This window comes from Ruditapes philippinarum, unplaced genomic scaffold, assembly GCF_026571515.1.
Source record: "Ruditapes philippinarum isolate M1 unplaced genomic scaffold, ASM2657151v2 ctg4472_1_1_1_1, whole genome shotgun sequence".
In the NCBI taxonomy this organism is placed as follows: Eukaryota; Metazoa; Mollusca; class Bivalvia; order Venerida; family Veneridae; genus Ruditapes; species Ruditapes philippinarum.
The window spans coordinates 1-21,960 of NW_026858907.1; the positions used below are offsets into that span (position 1 = coordinate 1).

At 32.5% G+C, this 21,960-nt stretch overlaps 1 protein-coding gene and 1 long non-coding RNA gene across 2 annotated transcripts; both read right to left on the reverse strand.

Annotated features, from left to right (window-relative positions):
• Positions 1–1,534: 1,534 nt before the first annotated feature.
• LOC132754639 (uncharacterized) lies at positions 1,535–7,728 on the reverse strand. Its single transcript, XM_060745298.1, has 5 exons — positions 7,065–7,728; positions 6,116–6,175; positions 4,778–4,851; positions 4,392–4,468; positions 1,535–2,263 (listed from the first exon to the last, which is right to left on the reverse strand). The coding sequence occupies exons 1-5, from the start codon at positions 7,504–7,506 to the stop codon at positions 2,071–2,073; spliced, it is 846 nt and encodes a 281-aa protein (XP_060601281.1). The 5' UTR covers positions 7,507–7,728; the 3' UTR covers positions 1,535–2,070.
• A 6,781-nt stretch (positions 7,729–14,509) lies between these two features.
• On the reverse strand, positions 14,510–16,083 carry LOC132754640 (uncharacterized). The gene is made up of 2 exons (XR_009629107.1): positions 15,566–16,083; positions 14,510–14,844 (listed from the first exon to the last, which is right to left on the reverse strand). It is a non-coding gene; the product is annotated as an uncharacterized LOC132754640 (long non-coding RNA).
• Between the last annotated feature and the right edge of the window lie 5,877 nt (positions 16,084–21,960).

The following is a 21,960-nucleotide window of genomic DNA, read 5'->3' on the forward strand; positions in this document are numbered from 1 at the left end:
AAAGAGGGGCGCAGGCTGATCTGGATCCATGCTGGTCGCAAACCCATTATGTTGGTTTTGTCATGACACGGCTCAAATGATAAAGCAGTGTGATGTTCTTTATTACCAAGTCTTAGACTCAAATATACTTGCACAATTGTTTCAAGTAACTTCCTTTAGACACCCAAATATGGGCAAACAAAAGTAAATGACAGAATATATAATTGCTTTTCCATATTGTCACTGGTGACTTGTAATAAGAAAAGAAAAAAGAGAAAAATTTGTATTATTCTACTATATAACAAAAAGAAAATTCAAATTTTTCTATAAATACAGGACCCACTCATCCTGTGGGAAGAAAATTATCACATTTCACTTGTGGCTATTGCCACTCTTGTAATTGAAAATAAATGCAGTACTTATAGGAAAAAAACTTGATTATCATTTTTTTACTAACCAGTGAAGTACAGAATGTGACTATAGACTTCAATAATTTTTGTGAACTTTGGCATATGGGTTATCTATTTTTACATGCATTTGTTTCCAGAACTTCATTACAACAGTTGAGACAAGGGTATCTTTTCTAATTACTGTATGTATAAACTATAAAGAAGTTGTTTCTTTTGTAAGACTATGGTAATGTATCACACATAGTAGTCTTACTAATGTGTGAAACATAGCCTAATCATGCAGAACAAACAAACATACACTCTTTCATACCAGCCAGAGGGTTTAATAATTTTTCTATTAAAGTAGAGAATTTAAACTCATGCAATTTGTTCTATCTGAATAATAATCCATTAAAGAATTTCAATTTATTTTTTTAGGTAAATTCATAAGTGTTAATGCTAAATGGCCAGGATCAGCCCATGACAGCTTTGTATTTAAGTCATCTTCACGTGGGCCCAAACCCGGGCAGGGAAAAAAAGGAAAACCCTTTGGGGATGGGAACTCCCTTTGGGGGACCGTGGGGTTGGGAAATTTAATAAAAACATGTCTTGGGCTTTACCCATCTTGAAAGCTTTTATTTTTTCTCATGTGTGTGTATTCCCCGTAAAAATTTAAACCCTTTACATTTCGTTTAGTTGTATGAAAACCGATTTTAAACCATACAGAAAAAATTTTGACAAAACCCCCCCAAAGGGAGCGTTTTAACAAAAGCTCATTTTAGAACAAGAAAATTGCCCCTAGAAAAAGGGATTTGGGAGTTGGAAAAAGGGATTTGAATTTTACATGGAGAAAGGGAATATTACATTTTACACTGTAAATTTGGTGTTGGATTTTTTTTTGGGCAGTCATACATGTAGAACCTAGATTTCAGCTGTTTAATGCAGCACAAAATTGTTTTTTTTTTCAACCAACATTATGAATTGAACATTAAGGTAAGAAAAAATGATTTCATAAAGTAACAGGAAATTGAATATAAAATTCAATAACATATAAGAATTTGTAAATTTGTTAATGACTTCTGAAACAATACACATTTAAAAATATCACGTTTTTATTTCTATCAGTCACTGCATGTACACAGTATTTTATAATTCTTAACAGGTTAGACTTACTCCTGAGAAAGCCAGTAAAACAATTATTGCCTGTGCTGTGCTTCACAACATAGCAATCATGTTAGGAGAGCCTGGTTTAACAGATGATACAATAGTGGAACCACCCCAACCAGCAGCCCAATATGATGGACCAGAGGAAGGCAATCATATAAGAGATTATATAACCAGGCATTACTTTTGAAGAAAAATAGAAACAATGAAAATGTACATTTTGTTGTGGACTTTAAAGCTGCATGCCTCCTTGTGAACCAAAGAATTATTGGAAATCATCAAAAATATTTAAGAAAAGTAAAAACACTCACAATTCAAGTAATGATATACATTTCATATGCAATTAATTACTGATTTTGTAGAAATTATCACCATATTTCTAACTCAGCAAGGGCTATTGTGACCTGTATTTAGTAAATAATTTGGATTGAACATTTGCAATGTGTAAATTACTTGTTTTCTTCACTTGATAAAATACATTACAGGAACCTGAAGGCATGCTGCTTTAAGTCTACAGCAAAAATTACATATTTACCTTTCATGATTCTTTGCTTGCATTTATTATCTGAAAAATATCTGAGCAAGCATTGGATTTCTTCAATGCAGCAGTTGCTTCTTTGTAGAAACTTTCTTTGGCATCCATGAGCTGCCTTCTCCTCACTTCAGTCTCACTCTGCTCTTTGAAGAACTGAAGCTGGGCTTCCCAAACCATTTCTTGTGTTACCTTTCGCCTGGTTATATCAAGAACAGTATTTAATGTTTTATACACATGTATGTATAGAATGTAGGACAAAACCCCACACATCAAAACCCCACACCTCACAATTTTATAGAGTGGACAAAACCCCACACCTGAATTCATAGAACCCCACACCTTCAATTTTATATAGTGGACATAGTCCCACATAAATGTATCCAAAGGTATTACCTGATTTTTTATGATTCTGGTTTTCATCTTCTTGTCCAAGATTCAAATTTCATTTGCAACCAGCATATCCCATAATCCAGAATATTGTCATTTTCATTAACAAGACTGTAGCCTTGATTTTTTTCTTTGAAAAAGTTTAAGAATTTACACCCAAACATTTTATACAAAATATTGCCTAGAAAATTGCTTATATCTCCACAATTTCTTAATTATCAATAAGATCCTTTGTGATACATGAGCACTATTTCCACAAATACCTCAGATTTCAAATTTTACAACTGTAGAACTGGACTGATTCATCATGCATAATGTTAAACAGGGATATTCTACAAATCAAAGCACCAATCATTTTACTTTCACAATCATACTAGACATATGAGAAAAAAAAAGTGTAATGTAGAATTTCAAATTCATAATAAGTTTTTAAAGATAACTTTGCAATTTCCTTCTAAACAGACTTCATTTAAAATTTATAAAGTTGTTTCCCCCCAGAAAAAATCAAATGGAAGAGTCTGGACTGTAGCAGAATTTATGGTGGGAAAACAGGTGGTTACCATTATCAGACTGGTCAGTGCAAGGTGTAAAATCAGTCAGTTGTGTAAAATCATTGTAGAGTAGTAGAGGCAGTGTTTATTTATTTACCCTACTTAACAGGTCATTTATATTACAAACTAGATTGAGAGAGCTTAATGTATGAGTTTATTTCATACACAATTAACTTTACAGAGTGAAGAATAACTCATAATGTCTGCAAATTAATTTGGAGTCTTGAATAAGAACATGAACCAGTTTGTTGTTGTTACAGTTTTTGTTGTTGTTCTTTTTAAACTTAAAAGAACAACAAGCACAGGCCTATGTGAACTATCTCATATATTTTAAAACTAAATAATCATATACAATGTACATGTATATTCAAATTTAGATAGCACTCTTAGTTCAAAGTTGCTTACATTATGAATGTTAAAAATTAAATCCTAAGTGTAAATAATGTGCATGCAGTCTGTACAATTGCATCAAAGATATTAAAGTATTTAAATAAGAACAATTTCTCTAAAAGATTTTCTAAGTGTGTATTGTACATCTGTATCATTGAAAATACAGTTGTAGTTTTGGACTTAGATTATTTTCAGCTCAATATTTTCTAAGTATCAGAATTACATGTGTACATCTAAAACACAGGTCTTGTCTCAAAAATACACCTGTAAAATTGTTAAAATACACCTGTATTTCTTAGTCAAAATGTCAAATTCAGCAAACACAGGTCCCTAAGACCTGTATTTTTACAAAAACAGGTGTTTTTCAGTCGTTTTACAGTTGTAAAACAGGATTTTTTTTCGTACGGGAATGTCCTTTATTTCATTGTCAGTCAAAGGACCATACATAATAGTAATAAAAAGTGTGTGGTTATGTCCACTTTATAAAATTGAAGGTGTGGGGTTATTTCCACTCTTTAAAATTAAGTTGTGGGGTTTTGTCCACTCTATAAATTTTTTAGGTGTTGGGTTTTGATGTGTGGGGTTTTGTCTGTCTTCCATATGTATATGCTGTATTACAATTATGAAATAATATATTTCACTTTCTTTACATACACAATGTATTCTAAATGTTCTGATACTACTGTTTTTTTTAGTTACATATGAAAACAAATATATAAAAACAGTCATATACTTTGATTTATAAAAGTAAAAATTCCTTTACTATAATAATTCTATGAAACATATTGCAAAGGAAGATCTTATGAGAGCTCAGATATTGTTTACAAATTCAATAATAGGTAATCAGAAAAAGAGATGATGCTCTGAAAATAGCTTTAAGTATTAAGTCTACATTCACTCTACAGAGATATTAATGCATTAGTGGGCAAAACAACTTTGAAGAAATTATGCAATTATCATGGATATAATAAAAGAGTGTAAAAATATTATAGTTACTTTTTCTGCTTCTGGTTCTCATAACATGTCTGCTGTCTCTTATTTTGGCTGATCATGTCTGAGTTATCAGTTTTAGTCTGAAATATTAAGTTTATTCCAAGTCCTGTTTTTCTTTATTTGCAGCAGTGGAAAGGAATGCAAAAAGAGAGATAAAAACCTAAATTTTTAATAAAATCACGAATTCTAGAAAGAAAATACATTGTTATTTAAGCTTATGTTAGTAATGTTAATTATTACACAATCATAAAGCAGGAGCTGTTGAAGTAGACCAGCTTGCTGGTATAATCTTAAAAATATATTGATTTATCATGAATTTGAAAAAGAAAGTTAAATTCTATTTCTTAAAGGGAAATACTGAGTTGTGTAAATGGTCCATTATCACATACCTCCTGCACTATTTCAACATTCACATTTTCTGGATGAATGACTTCAACTTCATCAGATACTGTTGATGTGTTACCTGTGATGACATTGATATGTTTATCTTAATAATAATAATAATAATAAATATGGGCTTATGAGTTGTCTCCCTTACATCATGTAAAGGGTACATACATGTCTAAGATGACTTATAAATGCCTACTTCATAATTATAGTGATAGGCAACACTATTTCAAATTCATGCATAATTGCTAGAAAGATTAAGTTGGCTTAAAATACATGTTAATTAATGTGAAAAAGTTCTTTTACTGTCTTGACTTCTTAAGCTCCTTTTTTCATAAAAGGAACTAGATTCAATATTTCAGGTCTAAACAATTAAGTGAATTATACAATTTTCAATGTTAAATCTAATCTTTTACAATAATTAGATAGTATGATAGTATATGAAAACAAATTTATATACAAATGTAATATACAAATTAGTATCTGAAATTTTTGTGTGTGCACATAATTAGCAGTATGTATGTGTCAGATAATGAGTTTAAGTATCATGTGCACATGTGTTAAAATTATGCTTAATATATATGTAGATAAGGTCAAACTACTGCCTATCTGTATACTTATCCTATATTTACACACACAGTTATTATCACTGTAGTGAATAACTAACTGTACATTCTCATTCATTCAGGCATAATCACATGACATCATTTTCATTCATCATTATAGAATTATGGGTAATGTCTTGTTCTTGTTGTGAGTTACCATGCTCAGTGAACTGTCCTTTGTTCTGTCCTGTGTTGTTAAGTGATGTCCAATAAATATCTTGTATATTTGTTAAGTGAGAATGTGATTGGATGTGAGTGATTTCATATCATTTTATGCATGGGCAACTTACATTTCTTTTCTAAGGCAGAAATCATTTTCAAACTTTGCATTATAAAGTTAACTTCAGTAGTTCTTCATAGAACATTTTGTATTTATCTAAATAAACTTTATGTTTGTTTTTTATAGAATAGATTTTCTATTATTTTATACAATAGAGGTCAGCCAGTTGCACCTGGTAAGATATGTTTTTCTTTAAATAACTTAAAAGAAATGTGTTGAAATGTATGAATTAAATAGTTGGAATTGTTTGAAATATGAAATGTTAAATGATATTGATATTGAATTTGTATTTAAATTTGTGTTTTGTATTTCATGTATTAATAATTGTATTCATATTTATAGGTTTCATTTTTACATCATTAAAATACATAGAAATTGAACACCCAGTCAGAGTTGGTCATGTATTCTATCCAAACCATAATCTACATATATTAATTAATATTTTGTCTACATACCAGCCTCCATATTTGCACTGTCTATCTGACGCCCTTCATTGCCAACTGTATTTTCAGTGACTGTAATTATAAAAAATAATAGTTTGATCATTTCCATTTGAGAACATCTTTATTTGTGCACAATATGTGGTTCAGTGAGTATATTTTTTTATTTTACCTAGTTTAATTAATGATAGTAATAAGTTTAATATTATAATAATTTTTATATTTTTTGACATTTAGTATCTGCCACTTTGTGTTAGTTTTTACTATAACCCTGGCTAGGGCCTCTTGTAACTTTTTATTTTTGATTATTCAGTAGAATTTAATCGAATAACATTTGGTAGGAAACTGTGTAGAAAATTCTTGTGAGGCCTATCATTGTTATAGTGTTATTTACTTTATTAAGCGATGATTCTGGCCAATTTATCATAAATAATACTTATAATAATTTTCAAACGGTTTGATAAAAGTATTATGTCGATGATTATCTATAGCTAAGGGAAAATCAATAGTGTAGTCCTACCAATAACTATGGAACTTATTCTTATACGGACTCTCAATCAAGCAGATACAACACATGAGAAGCTTCAAACAACGAAAATTTGACGAACTTATTTACTATTTAACCTGTAAGCCTCCCTTTATAATCCCTTTCTGTCATTCTTTGTCTGTCATTATTAGCTTGGTTAATGTTGACTGAATATTATGAAAACAACAATCATTGCCGTTATTTTCGAAAAATTGTAGATTTTAAGAGTAAACAGCTGACTGAGACTTCAGAACGAGGCAAAAGCAAGTCAAGGTCACTCTTTAAATAGCTGTATACTATATTTAGTAACAAAATATTGCAGACGACGAAGGGTGTTTCCTAACTTCAAACTTGTTTATTTACTTTTTGTAATTATTAGCTATTTATGTTTATTTTGGGACACATTAAAACCATTATAGAATAAAAACATATACTTACTGTAATCGTAATCAAAACAAATTTCGGTCTCCAAACCACCATCTATCCCACAAAAATTCTCCGAATCAGTGTTGAGGTCAATTATATCTTTGATGAAGCCCTTGGGCGAATAAAGAGGTGGTCCACCTCCAGTTTTGTTAAAAGACTGCTTGAAGTCACTGTGTGTCTGCTTAGAAATACGAGAGAGGTTGAACCATTTTGTTTTTACCTCTTTGGTGGTTCTTAAGGCAGTGCCAGCCTCTGAAACTTTGAGAGCAATGCCCTCCCAGATCCTGTTCTTTACATTGTTTGAAATTTTGGTGCCTTCAAGTAGGCCTTTATTTTTACTATATGCTGCCACAAGGACAGATATTTCATTGCATGAAAAGTTAGTACTCCTGGCACGCTTTATTTTTTGGTTTTCACTCAGAGTTTGTGATTTTACCTCTTGAATTTCGGCCATCTTGGATTACTGTACAGGATGTAGCACACTGCATTATGGGATTGTTTTTTTTTTGTTAAATAGTTAACGAAAAGTTAACCAAATTAACTTTTCGTTAACTAACGAAAATTTTAACAAAGCTCTGAACAACCAAGATTTTAACATTTCGTTAGTTAACAAGAATGTTAAAATTTAACAACAGTTAAGTTAATTTGTTGTTAAAGTTAACAAAAGTTTTGAACAACTGGGCCAGTGTCTATATATCCTTTTTGAACATTAGTGTTGAAAGTTTGATAAAAATGCTCTGAAAAAAAGATTTTTAAGAGGAAAACTCCATGGTAACACTAATGTTATTTAGTTATATGCTAATTCATACTATTATGAATTCTATTAAAAGGTCGTGCAGGTGTACTAGTTAATAGAAAGCTATAATATGAAACACAAAAAATGCCGTATTTTCCCATTTATACCGGTGTGAAAACAATTGTTTCACTGTGACAATAGAAATACACAAATAAAAGCTGAACAGATTCTATGTAGTGTGGAAATGTACCATTATACAATTGAAACTAAACTTTACCGAGGATTTACTTGATGATTACCATGTTTATTTACGTTTTTGTTGATGTATGAATGACCAAAAGGCGGAGTTGCACCACAATGAGGCTCAAAATATTAATGCTTATAAAACTCACTTTTGGTCATCTAAATAACAAAGTAAAAACTTGAGTTGATACAAAATCTCTTATATTCACGAAATAAAGCTATTTCTATTTGAATGAAATTTATTAAATGCAACTTGGTTCAGCAATAATGAAATTTATGTTTTTCTTATTAAAATTCTATCATATCAGTAATCTCCCTTGCATACTCTGTAAAATCTTTATGCATATGGGCAAAACAGACTTTTAATTATTTCACAGTTGGCAGCTGTATTTTAACTTCTTAGCAAAAGTGACTAGAACTATCACTAAATGTGATTAATACCACCGCAAGACTGCTTAGGAATATATAAGACATCAAAAGCACAGTAAACTTAAAAAAAAGTTTTATTGTTATTATTTCTGTTATACTTCTGAGAATTAAATATTGGATTAGAGAATTAAATGACTTTTCTTCTCCCTACCCAAAAGTCAATATTAATACTCTTGAACTTTGAATTAAAATTTGAGTCAACTATACAAATTTTAGAAAAAAAAAGGAGAACAATTTAATAATTCACTTATGATATCAATAAGCATGAGGTACCTCTTTTATTGAAGATATCTATTCCAACTAAAAAATAAGGCATACCATCTCTTATATACTATAAACACTATTATACCAATTACAACAAGTGACAAGAATATTACAGTTAAAATCATAAGATGAACAATCTGAAATGTGCTCGACTCCATGCTTTCATAAAAATGGCTGACAAACCACTTCCACTTCATGTTTATACAAGAATTTGTAACAGAGTTACCAAGGTCCCCCACCTCGGGGAAGTTTTATATAAAGCATAAAATTGTGCAACATTTAATCGTATTTCGAAAGATTGAGGTATGGATTTTAGGGCTTTCAGTCCAAAATTATGATCCATGTTAGATCTGCCAATGCAACAATAAATTTATGAAAGAAATACTAGTAAAATGAAACACAGAATTTAAAATTCTATCATGTAAACCTTTGACCTATAAGTGTGACCTTGACCTTGGAGGAAGGGGTGTAGGTGTTGTGCATGACATATCATCTTATTAATATTACTATTTGTGCCAAGTATTTTCAAAATCCCTTGAACTAAGTAGAAGTTATAGATGGGACACAAAATAAACCATATAACAGACTCAGTGTTAACCTTTGACCTCTAAGTGTGACCTTGACCTTAACGTAGGGGTGCAGGTGTTATACCTGACATATTGTCTTATTATTGTGAATATTTGTGCCTAGTTATTTCAAAATCCTGAAGAAGTTCTAGATCAGACACAAAATATACCCTAAAACCGACTATGTTAACTTTTGACCTCTAAGTGTGACCTTGAACTTGAAGGTAGGGATGCAGGTGTTGCGCATGACACATTGTCTTATTATAGTGACTATTTGTGGCAAATACTTTGATCAATGAAAAAGTTATGGACTGGACACAAAATATACCCTACAAAATATACCCTGTAAAAGACTATGTTAATCTTTGAGCTCCAAGTGAGACCTTGGAGGTAGGTGACCGGTTGTTGCGCATGACACATTGTCTCATTATTGTGAACAATTGTGGCAAGTATTTACAAAATCCCTTCAAAGATAAGAAAGTTATGGACCGGACACAACATATACCATCAAATAGATAATGTTGACTTTGAATGAGCAAAAGCGACCTTGACCCTAGAAGTAGGGGTTGAGTTGTTGCACATGTCACATAGTCTTATTATAACAAACATTTGTGCAAAGTTATTTCAGATTCCTTTGATAAATGAAAAAGTTATGGACCGGACACAAAATATACCCTGTAATTGACTATGTTAATCTTTGACCTCCAAGTGTGACCTTGGAGGTAGGTGACCGGTTGTTGCGCATGACACATCGTCTCATTATTGTGAACAATTGTGGCAAGTATTTACAAAATCCCTTCAAAGATAAGAAAGTTATGGACCGGACACGACATATGATATACCATCAAATAGACAATGTTGACCTTGAATGAGCAAGTGTGACCTTGACCTTGGAGGTAGGAGTCTGATTGTTGCGCACGACTCATCGTCTTATTATAACAACATTTGTGCTATGTTATTTCAAATTCCTTTGATAAATGACAACGTTATGGACTGGACACAAAAAGGTGACGGACAGACAGACAGATGGACAGATTGACGGACGGACGTTCTAAAAAGAGGGTAATTATGTGGCTACTCTATTGTTCTCTCTATTGTTCTTTTTAGCCACACAAAAGGAAATAGCCACATAAAAGCATTAAGGAATGAATGATATCAAAGAGAAAGAACAGTTACCTATTGTCCCTCTAGCCACATAATTACTGTCCTGTGAGTGCGGACAGACGGATGGACAGACGGACGGTCCTGGACGGAGCCTATTTCTATATCCCCCTTTTTTTTTGAAAAGGCTGGGGACAATAACAACACCCCATAAGAACAAATTGATACAAGGTGAAAAGTACCATGTCAATATCTCTTGTACCAGCTCACACAATTAGTTTAAACTTATGGTACTGGTAAATTTAATTAAATAATATCTCCATTATTTTTTTATTTTCTTTTTAGTCTAGTCACTACACAGGGACTGCTGCCTTCAGGGCAAAGTCAGGCGAAAACTTCGCCGTAAATATTTTCACTTCGCCCTATATGATCTGAAAAGCGAAATTCTAGTCGCCCTAAAATCTCTATGAAATGTCTGACATGTATATTTCTCCACCCCATAATACTGCCTGGAGGCAGAATTAATTGTGTAATCCGACGTAATTAGCACACGTGCTGAAGCGTGGCCATAGCGACATTTGGAATTCACACTTGAAAATCCACATCGCTAAAAATTTTAGCGCATTGATTATACGGTAAATTAAAGCTGTGAAAGAATCCTGATATGAATGCAACAGATGATAAAAACGTGAAAAAGCAAGCTAATTGATAATTAAGTTACCTAAAACTTATATTTGTGTCTTATTTACAATATCCCTTGATTTACAGTAGTCCCTAATCTTTGTTATTTTAAAATTTCCTCTGTATGTTCTGTTTGATTTATAGTTCCCCTATAATTATGTCCTGTTTGATTTACTAGTTCCCCTATATGTCCTATTTGATTTACAATATCCCATATACATTTGTTATCACAATTTATGATAGTAATATTCATCAATGAAACTGATGTAAATTGATAGAATTTGGACAATTATTATGAATTAAAGAACTTTTCTTCTTAATAAATTGCATTTAAAAGTAAGAGTCAGAAACTGTTGAACCTAAAAAAAAATGAAAAAATGTTGTGTTGATGTAAATCAAATGCTTAAATAAACTTTATTGAGCAACTAGTACTTCATTAAATATCAACATAGCGATTTTCAAATACACATTTGTTTATTTTCCATGCCCATATACATGTATAATTTTATATGCATGTACATATAAAGGTGTACATGCATATTTTGCGAAATAAAATTAGAAAAAAATCCAATGATATAACTCCATTTGATGATCACTTCACCCTAAATTTCAAAACTTCTCCCTATTTGTCCTGAAGGGAGAAGTCACTATTTTTCCTGAAGGGAGAAGTCACTTCTCCCTAAATTTTCAGTCCAAGGTAGTCCCTGCTACATAATTATACCATAATATAACATAAGATCCAAAAAATTTGCCCAAAACTCATAATCCACAAGTCAGAGCTTTTATACTAAGACCCACATTACATATACACTGTATACTAAAAGCTATCATAAGGTTTAATGTAATTGAGAAGTTACTCATCACTTCTTAAAATTATTTGCACCTTAATTAAATGAAACAGCCAGTAAATTAAAAGTCTGAGCAAAAAGTATAAAACAATCGTTTTTTTTCCCAAATTTTCAAAGCAATTCTTTACTTATTAAAGTTGCTTGTTTGCCAGTAGGTAAATAACTATTTTGATTTTTTTATTTATCTTAGATGTGAAAAATCTATAGCTAAAAATGGCATAAAATAGCCACAAAGTCATCAAATTCAATTAAATATTAAATCCACAAAAACCTAGATTCTAAACATTATCAATTTTCTTATGGTGTTAAATGTCATCAGTCAAGGTAGATATTATTGTGCATCACAAACATCATCATACATTCTGTGACCGAAATATCAAATGCTGAATACTTAAACCCCACAGGTCATATCATTTGTACTTAGTCCCCACAAATTGCATAATATATACTAAGACCCCACAAACAATAACTCAACAAAGCTCATCATATATATATATATACTAATACCCCACAAACACACTACAAAGTACAACATATACATTAAGACCCAACAAACCAGATCCTCTCTACTAAGACCCCACAAATCACATCATCAATATATATTTACATATGAATAGTAAGAGTTTCTATTAATCTGCAGGATGAATTATCTGACTCTTGGTAAGAAATGCATTTTGAAGCCATTTATGATAACTAAACATAGAACTTAATAACATACCACTAAAATGTCATGTAAAATATTTTTTTACTTTCCAAATGCAAAGTTGACAATATATAAGACATGTAACTGTCAAAATATATAGCATATCCATTGTCATACGTGTGAATGCAACATCTGACTCTTTCTGCTCGACTTAAAAAATCATATACTTTGTTTACATGACTCCTTTTTAATAAGAAAATTGCAAATCCACTAGACATGCACAAATGTTCGGCCATTTTTAACTGCCATGTGACTCCAACTTCCTGTATAAAAAGACCCCACATCAATTTATAGACAAGAGGGCCATAATGGCCCTTTATCGCTCACCTGAATACAACTGCTTTTTTAAAAAAAAAAAATTGTGACCTAGTTTTTGACCCTAAGTGACCCATATTTGAACTTGACCTAGAAATCATCTAAACAAACTTTCTGACCAATTTCCAGGATCTTTGGAATAAAACAGTAGCCCCTAGAGTATTAACAAGGTTTTTTCCATATTTTGGCTGTGTGGCCTAGTTTTTGACCCCAGGTGACCCATATTTGAACTTGACTTAGAAATCATCTAAACTACCTTTCTAACCAGTGTCCAGGATATTTGGACTGAAACAGTAGCCCCTAGTGTATTTACAAGGTTTCTCTATAATTGGGCTTTTTGACCTAGATTTGACCCAAGATGACCCATAATCGAACTTGAGCACAACCTTTCTGACCAATTTCCAGGATATATGGACTAAAACAGTGGCCTCTAGTGTTAACAAGGTTTTTCCATATTTGGGCTGCGTGACCTAGTTTTTTACCCCAAGTGACCCATATTCGAACTTTATCTAGAAATCAATAAACAACCTTTCTGACTAATTTCCAAGATATTTGCAGGGATATAAATTAACAGGGGTCTAGTTTCCAATGGCTCCAAACTTTTGGGTTGGGCCCCTAGTATTCTGGAGGAAATGGCTGTATATTTAATGTAAAATATTCTTTTTAAGCAGTCTGGGCCCTAAGATTAAAATTGTTAGTATATATCCCTGTATTTGGACTGAAACAGTAGCCCCTAGAGTGTTAACAAGGTTTTTCTATATTTGGGCTGCTTGAACTAGTTTTGACCCAAGATGACAAATGCTCTGGACAAGAAAAAAGCAATGGTAAAGTAACAAAGGGCAGCAACTCAATAATTACTCTAGACAGAGTTATGGTTTTTGTGCACTGCACTTCCGCTTACTATGCTTTACCATTGTATGAAGTAGTTTTCAATTCCAACCAGTACTTTTCAAGTTATGCTCCGGACAAGGAAAACTAACAAAGGGCAACAACTCTGTAATTAGTGAAGATAGAGTTATGGTTCTTGTGCACTGCACTTCCTCTCAATGTGCTTGACCATTGTATGAAGTTGTATTGAATTTCAACTATTAGTCTTCAAGTTATGCTCCGGACAAGGAAAATGCAACGGACGTCTGGACCGACCGACCACCACCAGGTGACTCCTATATACCCCCCCCCCAAAAAAAAAAAAACCCCGAAGTTTGGGGGTATAAAAGGTAGGAAAAAATTGTATAGTAAACAATGGTAAATTGAACGAGTGCGCAAACTTTTAAAGGCACATGTCAATGCAGTGAATGGACTTTGAAAATACATATGTACAGGGCTCGACATTAACGGTTGCCCAGGACAACTAAAAGTTTGGTCCGGGCAAGTTATTTTGAAAAGCATCATTGACAAAATGCATGTACAAAATAAATAGAAAAAACATCTTTTCATTTATAAACATCTGTAAAACAAAAATACACCATGAATCATTATCAATAATGTGAATATATGTCGCAATAGGGACTACGCTGGGATACCAGGCAGACCACAATTGCTATCTAAAACAACCAACAACTCAGAACAGAAAAATATATACAAATTTATTTACAATAAATGAATATTTATAAATGAAAAATGATTATATATGAAAAGTCACTGCGCAAACAAACACTATCAACGTATCTCAGTCTATTTCTCCCGTAAAGTTTCTGTCATGATGCTTCAATAAAGTGGTGGCGTTGTTGAACAAAATTCGTCACAATGGCGGGCGTCTTGTATAAAATCTTATCAAGCGTAACTGTACTTCCTACAGTGTTGGCACAGTTGATAGGATCCTGAACAAGGGCATGCGTCACCCTTTAGCCATGGACATACGTGTAGAGGGCCCGTGTCATCTTCGGGTGTGTCCTCAAATAAGAAGCTACAAAGTATAAAACATGGTAAGTTCCATGGTAATCAAACATAAGGGTATAATAAAGTCCCTTGGAAAAGACTCGACCTTTGTCGGTTTCCAATAAAATAACGTGCTTCTTTGAATAAACAAAATGTCCACTATAGTACACCATACATTCCGTGGAACAAAATTTCAATCACATCCGCATAATACTGCGTTGCAAATATATTCAAATATACGCCACATATTAACCACCAATAAATAAACGTCTTCCAAAATCATGCCACTGAAGATCCTTCTCTAGAGATACGTTGGTTTTGATACGTTGTATTTACTTATAACAAAACTGATGATAAATGAAATGAAGTAAGATGATAACGTAAATTAAATTGATTGAAACAAATCATTACGATACTGCAGCATTTTACATAAAGTTACACAAATACGGTAGAACCATAATAAATTATTTATGAATTGATATATATCTATAAAATATTCATGGCTCCTATACAATTACAATATAATTAAAACTTCAATTAACATACATCTCGGTATAAATTTGCATAAGCGAAACACTAGAATAAGAGCTTTTAAAATTTAATCTGCAAAAATTTAGAAAATTTAGAAAACAATAAATTACTGCCAAATAACTAAACCTGAATCAAATAAACTATAATTCTAATAGAGAATAGTATTTTACGAAATAGCAAAAATTTATGAAACAAAATCACTAGAAAATTAAATTTACCTTGTACAAGCTGTAATTTTATGACAAATATAATTTGTCTGTCACCGTCATAGTGACCTGTATAACGTCCAGTGCATTGCAATATGTCACTTAAAATTTAGTCATTATATAGCAAACTACTGAGTACTGAGCGGGAAAACAGATCGTGCAAAATATGAAAAATCGATTTGCACGAAATAAAGCTGGGACGGCGGGAAAAATAGTTATGTAAAATAAAGGCCCGTCCTTCAAATACAGACATAATACATATATCTGGTTCATAAAACAAAATGTAACTTTCTTATTACTGAAAGGATTTTTGTGAAATAAACGGCAAAATGTTTAAATTGAGACATGGAAATTTATGCAAACCATAAAAATACTCTAAATAATAATTTCACCCGAAAACTCTAAATTGAACAAAAGATGATGCAATCTCACATCAATGAATATAGAGTAAAAATGAGGTTCGGCGTGAAAATATAATGCAATATTTTACAAACGTACTTTCACTTTGTGACATTTACGCCCCCCTTTAAATGAGAAAATTGATAATTTTTTTTTAAATACAACAAAGTGAAAACGACAAATTGCAAAAATGTAAGTAGAAATACTGTACACCATATTTATAACCACCATAAATACTACACTACACTCTACATTATACCCTGCTTAAATAATCTGCACCTATGTTCTCTCTACCTGGGATTGCTCTAATCCTCATCCTGTATGGCTGCAAAAGCAAAGACCATCTCATTATTCTAGAGTTACTTAACTTTGCCTTGTTAAGATACAAAAGCGGCTGGTGATCTGTCTCTAGAATAAATTCCTTACCAAACAAGTATCTGTGAAATTTAGAAATTGCCCAAACAATACCAAGGCACTCCTTCTCTATTACAGAATACTTCTGTTCTCTTGGTAACAACTTTCTACTGGCATAAGCTACTGGAAATTTCTCCTCACCTTGTTCTTGAAGTAATACAGATCCTAATCCACAATCAGAAGCATCAACTCTGAGAATAATTATCTTGTCTAAATCTGGTAATTTCAAAATTGGCGGACCGGTCAAACTAGCCTTAAGAGTCTGAAAAGCCTTTTCCTGACTTTCACCCCATTCAATACGATTTGGTTGAAACTTTTTTGTCAAATCGGTCAACGGAACAGCTATGGCGGCAAAGTTAGGGATGAACTTCCGGTACCAAGACACAACCCCTAAAAATTGCCGGACTCCTCGCTTAGTCGTGGGTCTCTCGGTCTCCTGAATTGCCTTGACCTTACTGAAAACAGGTTCAATGGACTTACAACCTCCTATCATATGACCTTAACATTCCAATTTTTCAAAACATATGAAACATTTGGACGGTCTAGCAGTAAGCCTAGACTCTCTTAATTGGGTAAATAACTCATACAATGCATTGATATGCTCTGGCAATGTGACTGTATAGACCAAAATATCATCTATAAAACTATCTGAGTGATCTAGATCTTTCAAAACCTTTCTCATCAGTCTACAGAATGTTGCAGGGGCATTGACTAAACCAATGGGCATTTTCCGGAATTGAAAAAGTCCCGACGGGGTTTCAAATGCGGTCAAAGGTTTTGCATTGTCAGACAAAGGAACTTGCCAGTATCCTTTACTAAGGTCAATTTTCGAAAAATACCTGTATTTTGATAATTTCGAAAATATCTGTTCCATATTGGGCATCGGTTCCGCATCAAATACCGTGCATTTATTGATCTGTCTAAAATCAATACAGATCCTAATCGTGTTATCCTTTTTCCTGATAAGGACAATTGGACTAGAAAACGGAGCATTAGAAGGTTCGATAACTCCCAACTCTAGCATTTTATCAACTTCTTCCTTTACTATCTGCTGTGAGTGAAAAGGAATAGGATAACCTTTAGTCCTTACCGGTTCTGACGTAGTCAACTTAATGTCATGCTGAACTAATGACGTATTTCCGGGTATATCTGTTAAAACATCAGAAAATTCTTTTAACAAGGTTGCAATCTGAGTCTTACAATCTGTTTGTAAGTCAGGATTGACCTGAACATCTTTATATGTCTCTGAACCTTTCTTCAATGGACATAACAATATGTCACTATCATCTTGGTAACTTGTTTCTAAACTATCATCTTCCTCTAATCTATCATACCCATTTTCCGCTTCTACAACAGCTGCACTTACCTTTGCCAATGCACCTCGTTCTGGTTCGAAATTTCTTTCAACATACTCCTTCAGCATATTGGCATGGAAAGTTTTGATCTTATTGTTACCTATGTCTATCCGATAATCTAATTTGTTCACGACCTCGGAAACTACAAATGGACCTTTCCATTGTAACAACAACTTATTGCGTTTTGTAGGTATAAGAACCAGTACTTTACTTCCCTTCTTAAAAGTTCTATCTCTAGCTTTCCTGTTGTAATACTTTCTATACCTAATACTGCTCTTCTCTAACTCCTGCTGTGCTATCTTACATGTACTTTCTAGTCTTTCTTGCAAATCAACTACATACTGATAAGTTGTCTTAACTTCGTCATTCTCTGTTTTTCCTGACCATAACTCTCTCAAAATGGTAATTGGACCTCTTATACTACGTCCATATAACAATTCAAATGGCGAGAATCCTAAACTCTCTTGTGGAACTTCCCGATACGCAAACAACATAGCATTCAAATACTTATCCCAATATGTAGGTCTTTCACTACACATCCGTTTCAACATCTGCTTTAAACTACCATTAAATTTCTCCACTAAACCATTACACATCGGATGATACGGTGTAGTTGTTAACTGTCTAAGAGACAGCAACCCTTCACTAGGTTTTAAATCCACAGTATATTCTTTAGTATAATTCACATTACCACTTGTTAAGCTCCCGCGGCTATTAAAGGAAGTTTTATTCATATAATTACTCTGCTTAGATTTTAAATGTTTACAAACAACATAGGTAGAACAACTTGGTAGATTAATACATTCGTCACAAAGGTAAACAATACCCGCACCTCGCTATGTATCTTTGTCCGTCGGTGAAGGCCCGTCCTCGGTGCGATTATTTGTATCGAGCTGATTGAGTGGTGGGTGCACATTCAACAGATAGCCCCCTTGTGAAGAGGCCTTTGGTTCTCCTGTGTATACCACGTCGTTACGACGATGGTTGCCTTGGTTTGATGTAGTCGAATCTATATTGGCTTTGCCACCCGTAGCAACATTGGGCTCCTGTTCGCTGTCGCTGGGGTTCCCCTCCATGATATCAGGTTCATGAGAAAAGGAGCTTGCAAGTGAAGCCTCGACAGTTCGCTTGAATTTCTCTTAAATTCGTTCCATGATATTTGAATTGCGAGAACCTCGTAAAATTTCATACCAATCGGGGAAAAGATTTTTAACAGTTTTTCCATTGATAACAAGTGCAGCTGAAAATTTCAATTTAACGTTTTCTTTGCCATATTTATTCCTAGCATTTTTAAAGTCCGGCCAAAGCTCTTGACGGGCCTCCCTAATTTCCCTGGGGTAATCACGAGATATACCATATGATGAATTTTTCAGAAGGTATGCCTTATCCATGATAATGTCTGTGACAAAAGGGTCGCTGAACGATACTAGTATTGCCCGGTGAAAAGGTCTGGCTCCTACACGTGATCGACTGATCTGCCTCTTACCCATACGAAACGCCTTTGTAATATGAATATTACTCATATCTAATTGTAGGTTATTTTTTAGAAAGTTATTGACAATAGACATGCAGTCGTCTCCAGACATCATTTCAGGATGGCCTGTGACCAGTAGGTTATTTTTCAACATTCGGGCCTCATGGTCGATGCTTTTGTATTCGAGTAAACGTATTCTGTCCTCGTTTACATCTTGGACTGCAGACGAATAGTACAAAATTTCTATTTATCAAGTCAAATTTTTTAGTTATTGATCCAAAATTTACCATCATGTCAAAAATACTGGTCATTTTTTTCATCCATAGACATACTTACAAATTGTTCTTTAGTTGGGTGAATAGATGCCTGTTCAGCATGCGGGTGGGGTATGTCCGATGATGACGTGGCTCTGGACGAGCGGCGAACTCTCTTTCTTGCATTTTGTAGTACAAAATCCTCGCCCAGTGGAGCGTATTTTCCCTGATATTTACCAGATAACATTTCCAAGCAAAACAATAGTCCAGTTTTTGAATCAATAAAGAAAGAGCACAATTTTTCAAATTTTTAGATGGAGCGAAAACCAAAACATGACCGCCATTGTTCATTACCCATAATTCTCCAATTTGAAAGGTATATCTTTAATCTATTGCTGCATGTTAAAATGCTGGTAGCTTTCCATGCCTTTCACTTAGAAAAACATTGCAGAACATACCAACTAAGCCAGTTTGTTTGTCAAATGAATAGTTTTGTAACAAAAATTATTAAGTAGTTCTCTTTTAAAAATGATGTAACATTTATTTAAAAGGGAACAGTAAATATTTTTACCTTCAGCTATAGACAAATGCATAAGCTTTCAGAAAATATATTATTTTACTGATTTGATATCTAGCTAATAAGTTTTACTTGCTACAAGTTTTAAGTTTAGCAGGCATGCGTGATATTTTAACTGGATAGGAAGTTGCGTATCTCTGTTATCTATGTCTCTGCTTAAACAGTGTTCAGGACAGGGTAACATGGTCGTACTACTAATAAAACATGTGTACCCTGGTTATAATGAACTATGTATCTTGGAGACAGTTTTTAAAAAAATAAAAATTGTCGCAGTTTTAATAAATCAAGTTAAGGACATAAAAATTATATATTTATAGTAAAATCACTTTTGAAATTGGACTTTGGAATTGTAACCGATGCTCCAAATAATCTTATACAGATAAAATTTTACTTCAATTATGAAATCCGCAGATAATGTGAAGGGATCTTTATTTTTTTTATTCTGTGAATAAGTAAGTAAGTAATTTATTTATTTTAGTGACATGTGTAAACATATTTTAATTCAATTCTAATTTTATTAAATACATCCGGCCCAATAGGCCTATAAGTCACCTCCAATAAACATGAAATATTTACATAAAGTAATAAGTGTCCTCATTGCCTTTAAAGCCTATTTGAATGAAATGAAGTGTCTACTGCATAATAGAAACTGGGACATATTATGAATAAAGTCCCAAACAGAACAGTTATTCAGTTAGAGCAGATAATGAATAAAAAGTGTGTTTTTTTTTAAATATAAGTACTGAGCTTTCAACACACATACATTTATTTAATTACAGTTGTCAAACTAAAATATATGATAAATTTTACTTTTAATTGTCAATCCATTATTAAAGCAATTTAATATTTTAGAATTTTGACAATTCGACTAAAAAGAATAAAAAAAAATAAAAAGTACATTCTCTTAAGGTAAACTGATTTGTTTTTAGAACATTTTAACACTGTTTAATCTGTTTCGCTATCCAATATGGCCGCCGGATTAGATCATTAAAGCAGGGATGTATCCCTAAATTTAGACTGTGAGGTTACGAGTTTGATTTTGATTTCTAAACTGTATCTTGTTTAATTAATAATTTGTTTGAAAAATACAAAAGAAATGAAAAGGGCATTTCTTTAATTCGTTAATCATAACTTCCCTTTAGGGACACCATTTTAAAATTGCAACATTTAAACATCGAAGATGTCAAGATTTTACAGCCCCTGGACATGGTAGTACTAACAGATTAATCAGTGTGTGTGAAACGACCTTTGTGTGCTTGATTGGTCAACTGATTGGACTTTATTATCTTGAGCGAACTTTGATATCACTTAAAATCAGGGGTGCGAATCAATGTGCAATCAAGCTGAAAGATTATATCGACAAGACACACTCCAATTTTATTTATTTTATGTATGAAATTGATAGCCGAAAAACAGGTTATTTTTTATATATTGTATAAAAATAACAATTATAATAACAAAAAATATCAGATTTAACCGATTGACATGTTTTAAAAGAACATTGCTAAGTACTTCTAAAACTATGTTTATAAATTTTTAGATAAAATTGTCTTTCTCATTCTTGATAATTTCACGAGCAGAATACTTGTTTTATATTCGCAAATATACAAATCCCCATTATTTGATGCAAACATAAGTCAATTTAAAGGCTCCACTCTTTTCATTTTTATTCACATTTTTTTAAAGTTTCTGTACACATATTGTTATATATTTCTTATTTATATTAGTATTATTAACATAAGTCAATTTAAAGACTCCACTCTTTTCATTTTTATTCACATTTTTTTAAAGTTTCTGTACACATATTGTTATATATTTCTTATTTATATTAACCTACTCTTAAATGAAAATATCAGAAAATATCTGAAACAAAAATAGCAGAAAAATATATTTTTTTCTTTTTTCATTTAAATCATTATACCATTAGATGAATC

Coding starts and splice junctions, on each gene's coding strand:
- LOC132754639 (XM_060745298.1), bottom strand. CDS start 7,506: ATGGCCGAAATTCAAGAGGTAAAATCACAAACTCTGAGTGAAAACCAA. Junction 4,852..6,115: donor CAGTGCAAATATGGAGGCTG/GTATGTAGACAA, acceptor ATGTCATCACAG/GTAACACATCAACAGTATCT. Junction 4,469..4,777: donor ATGTTGAAATAGTGCAGGAG/GTATGTGATAAT, acceptor TTAATATTTCAG/ACTAAAACTGATAACTCAGA.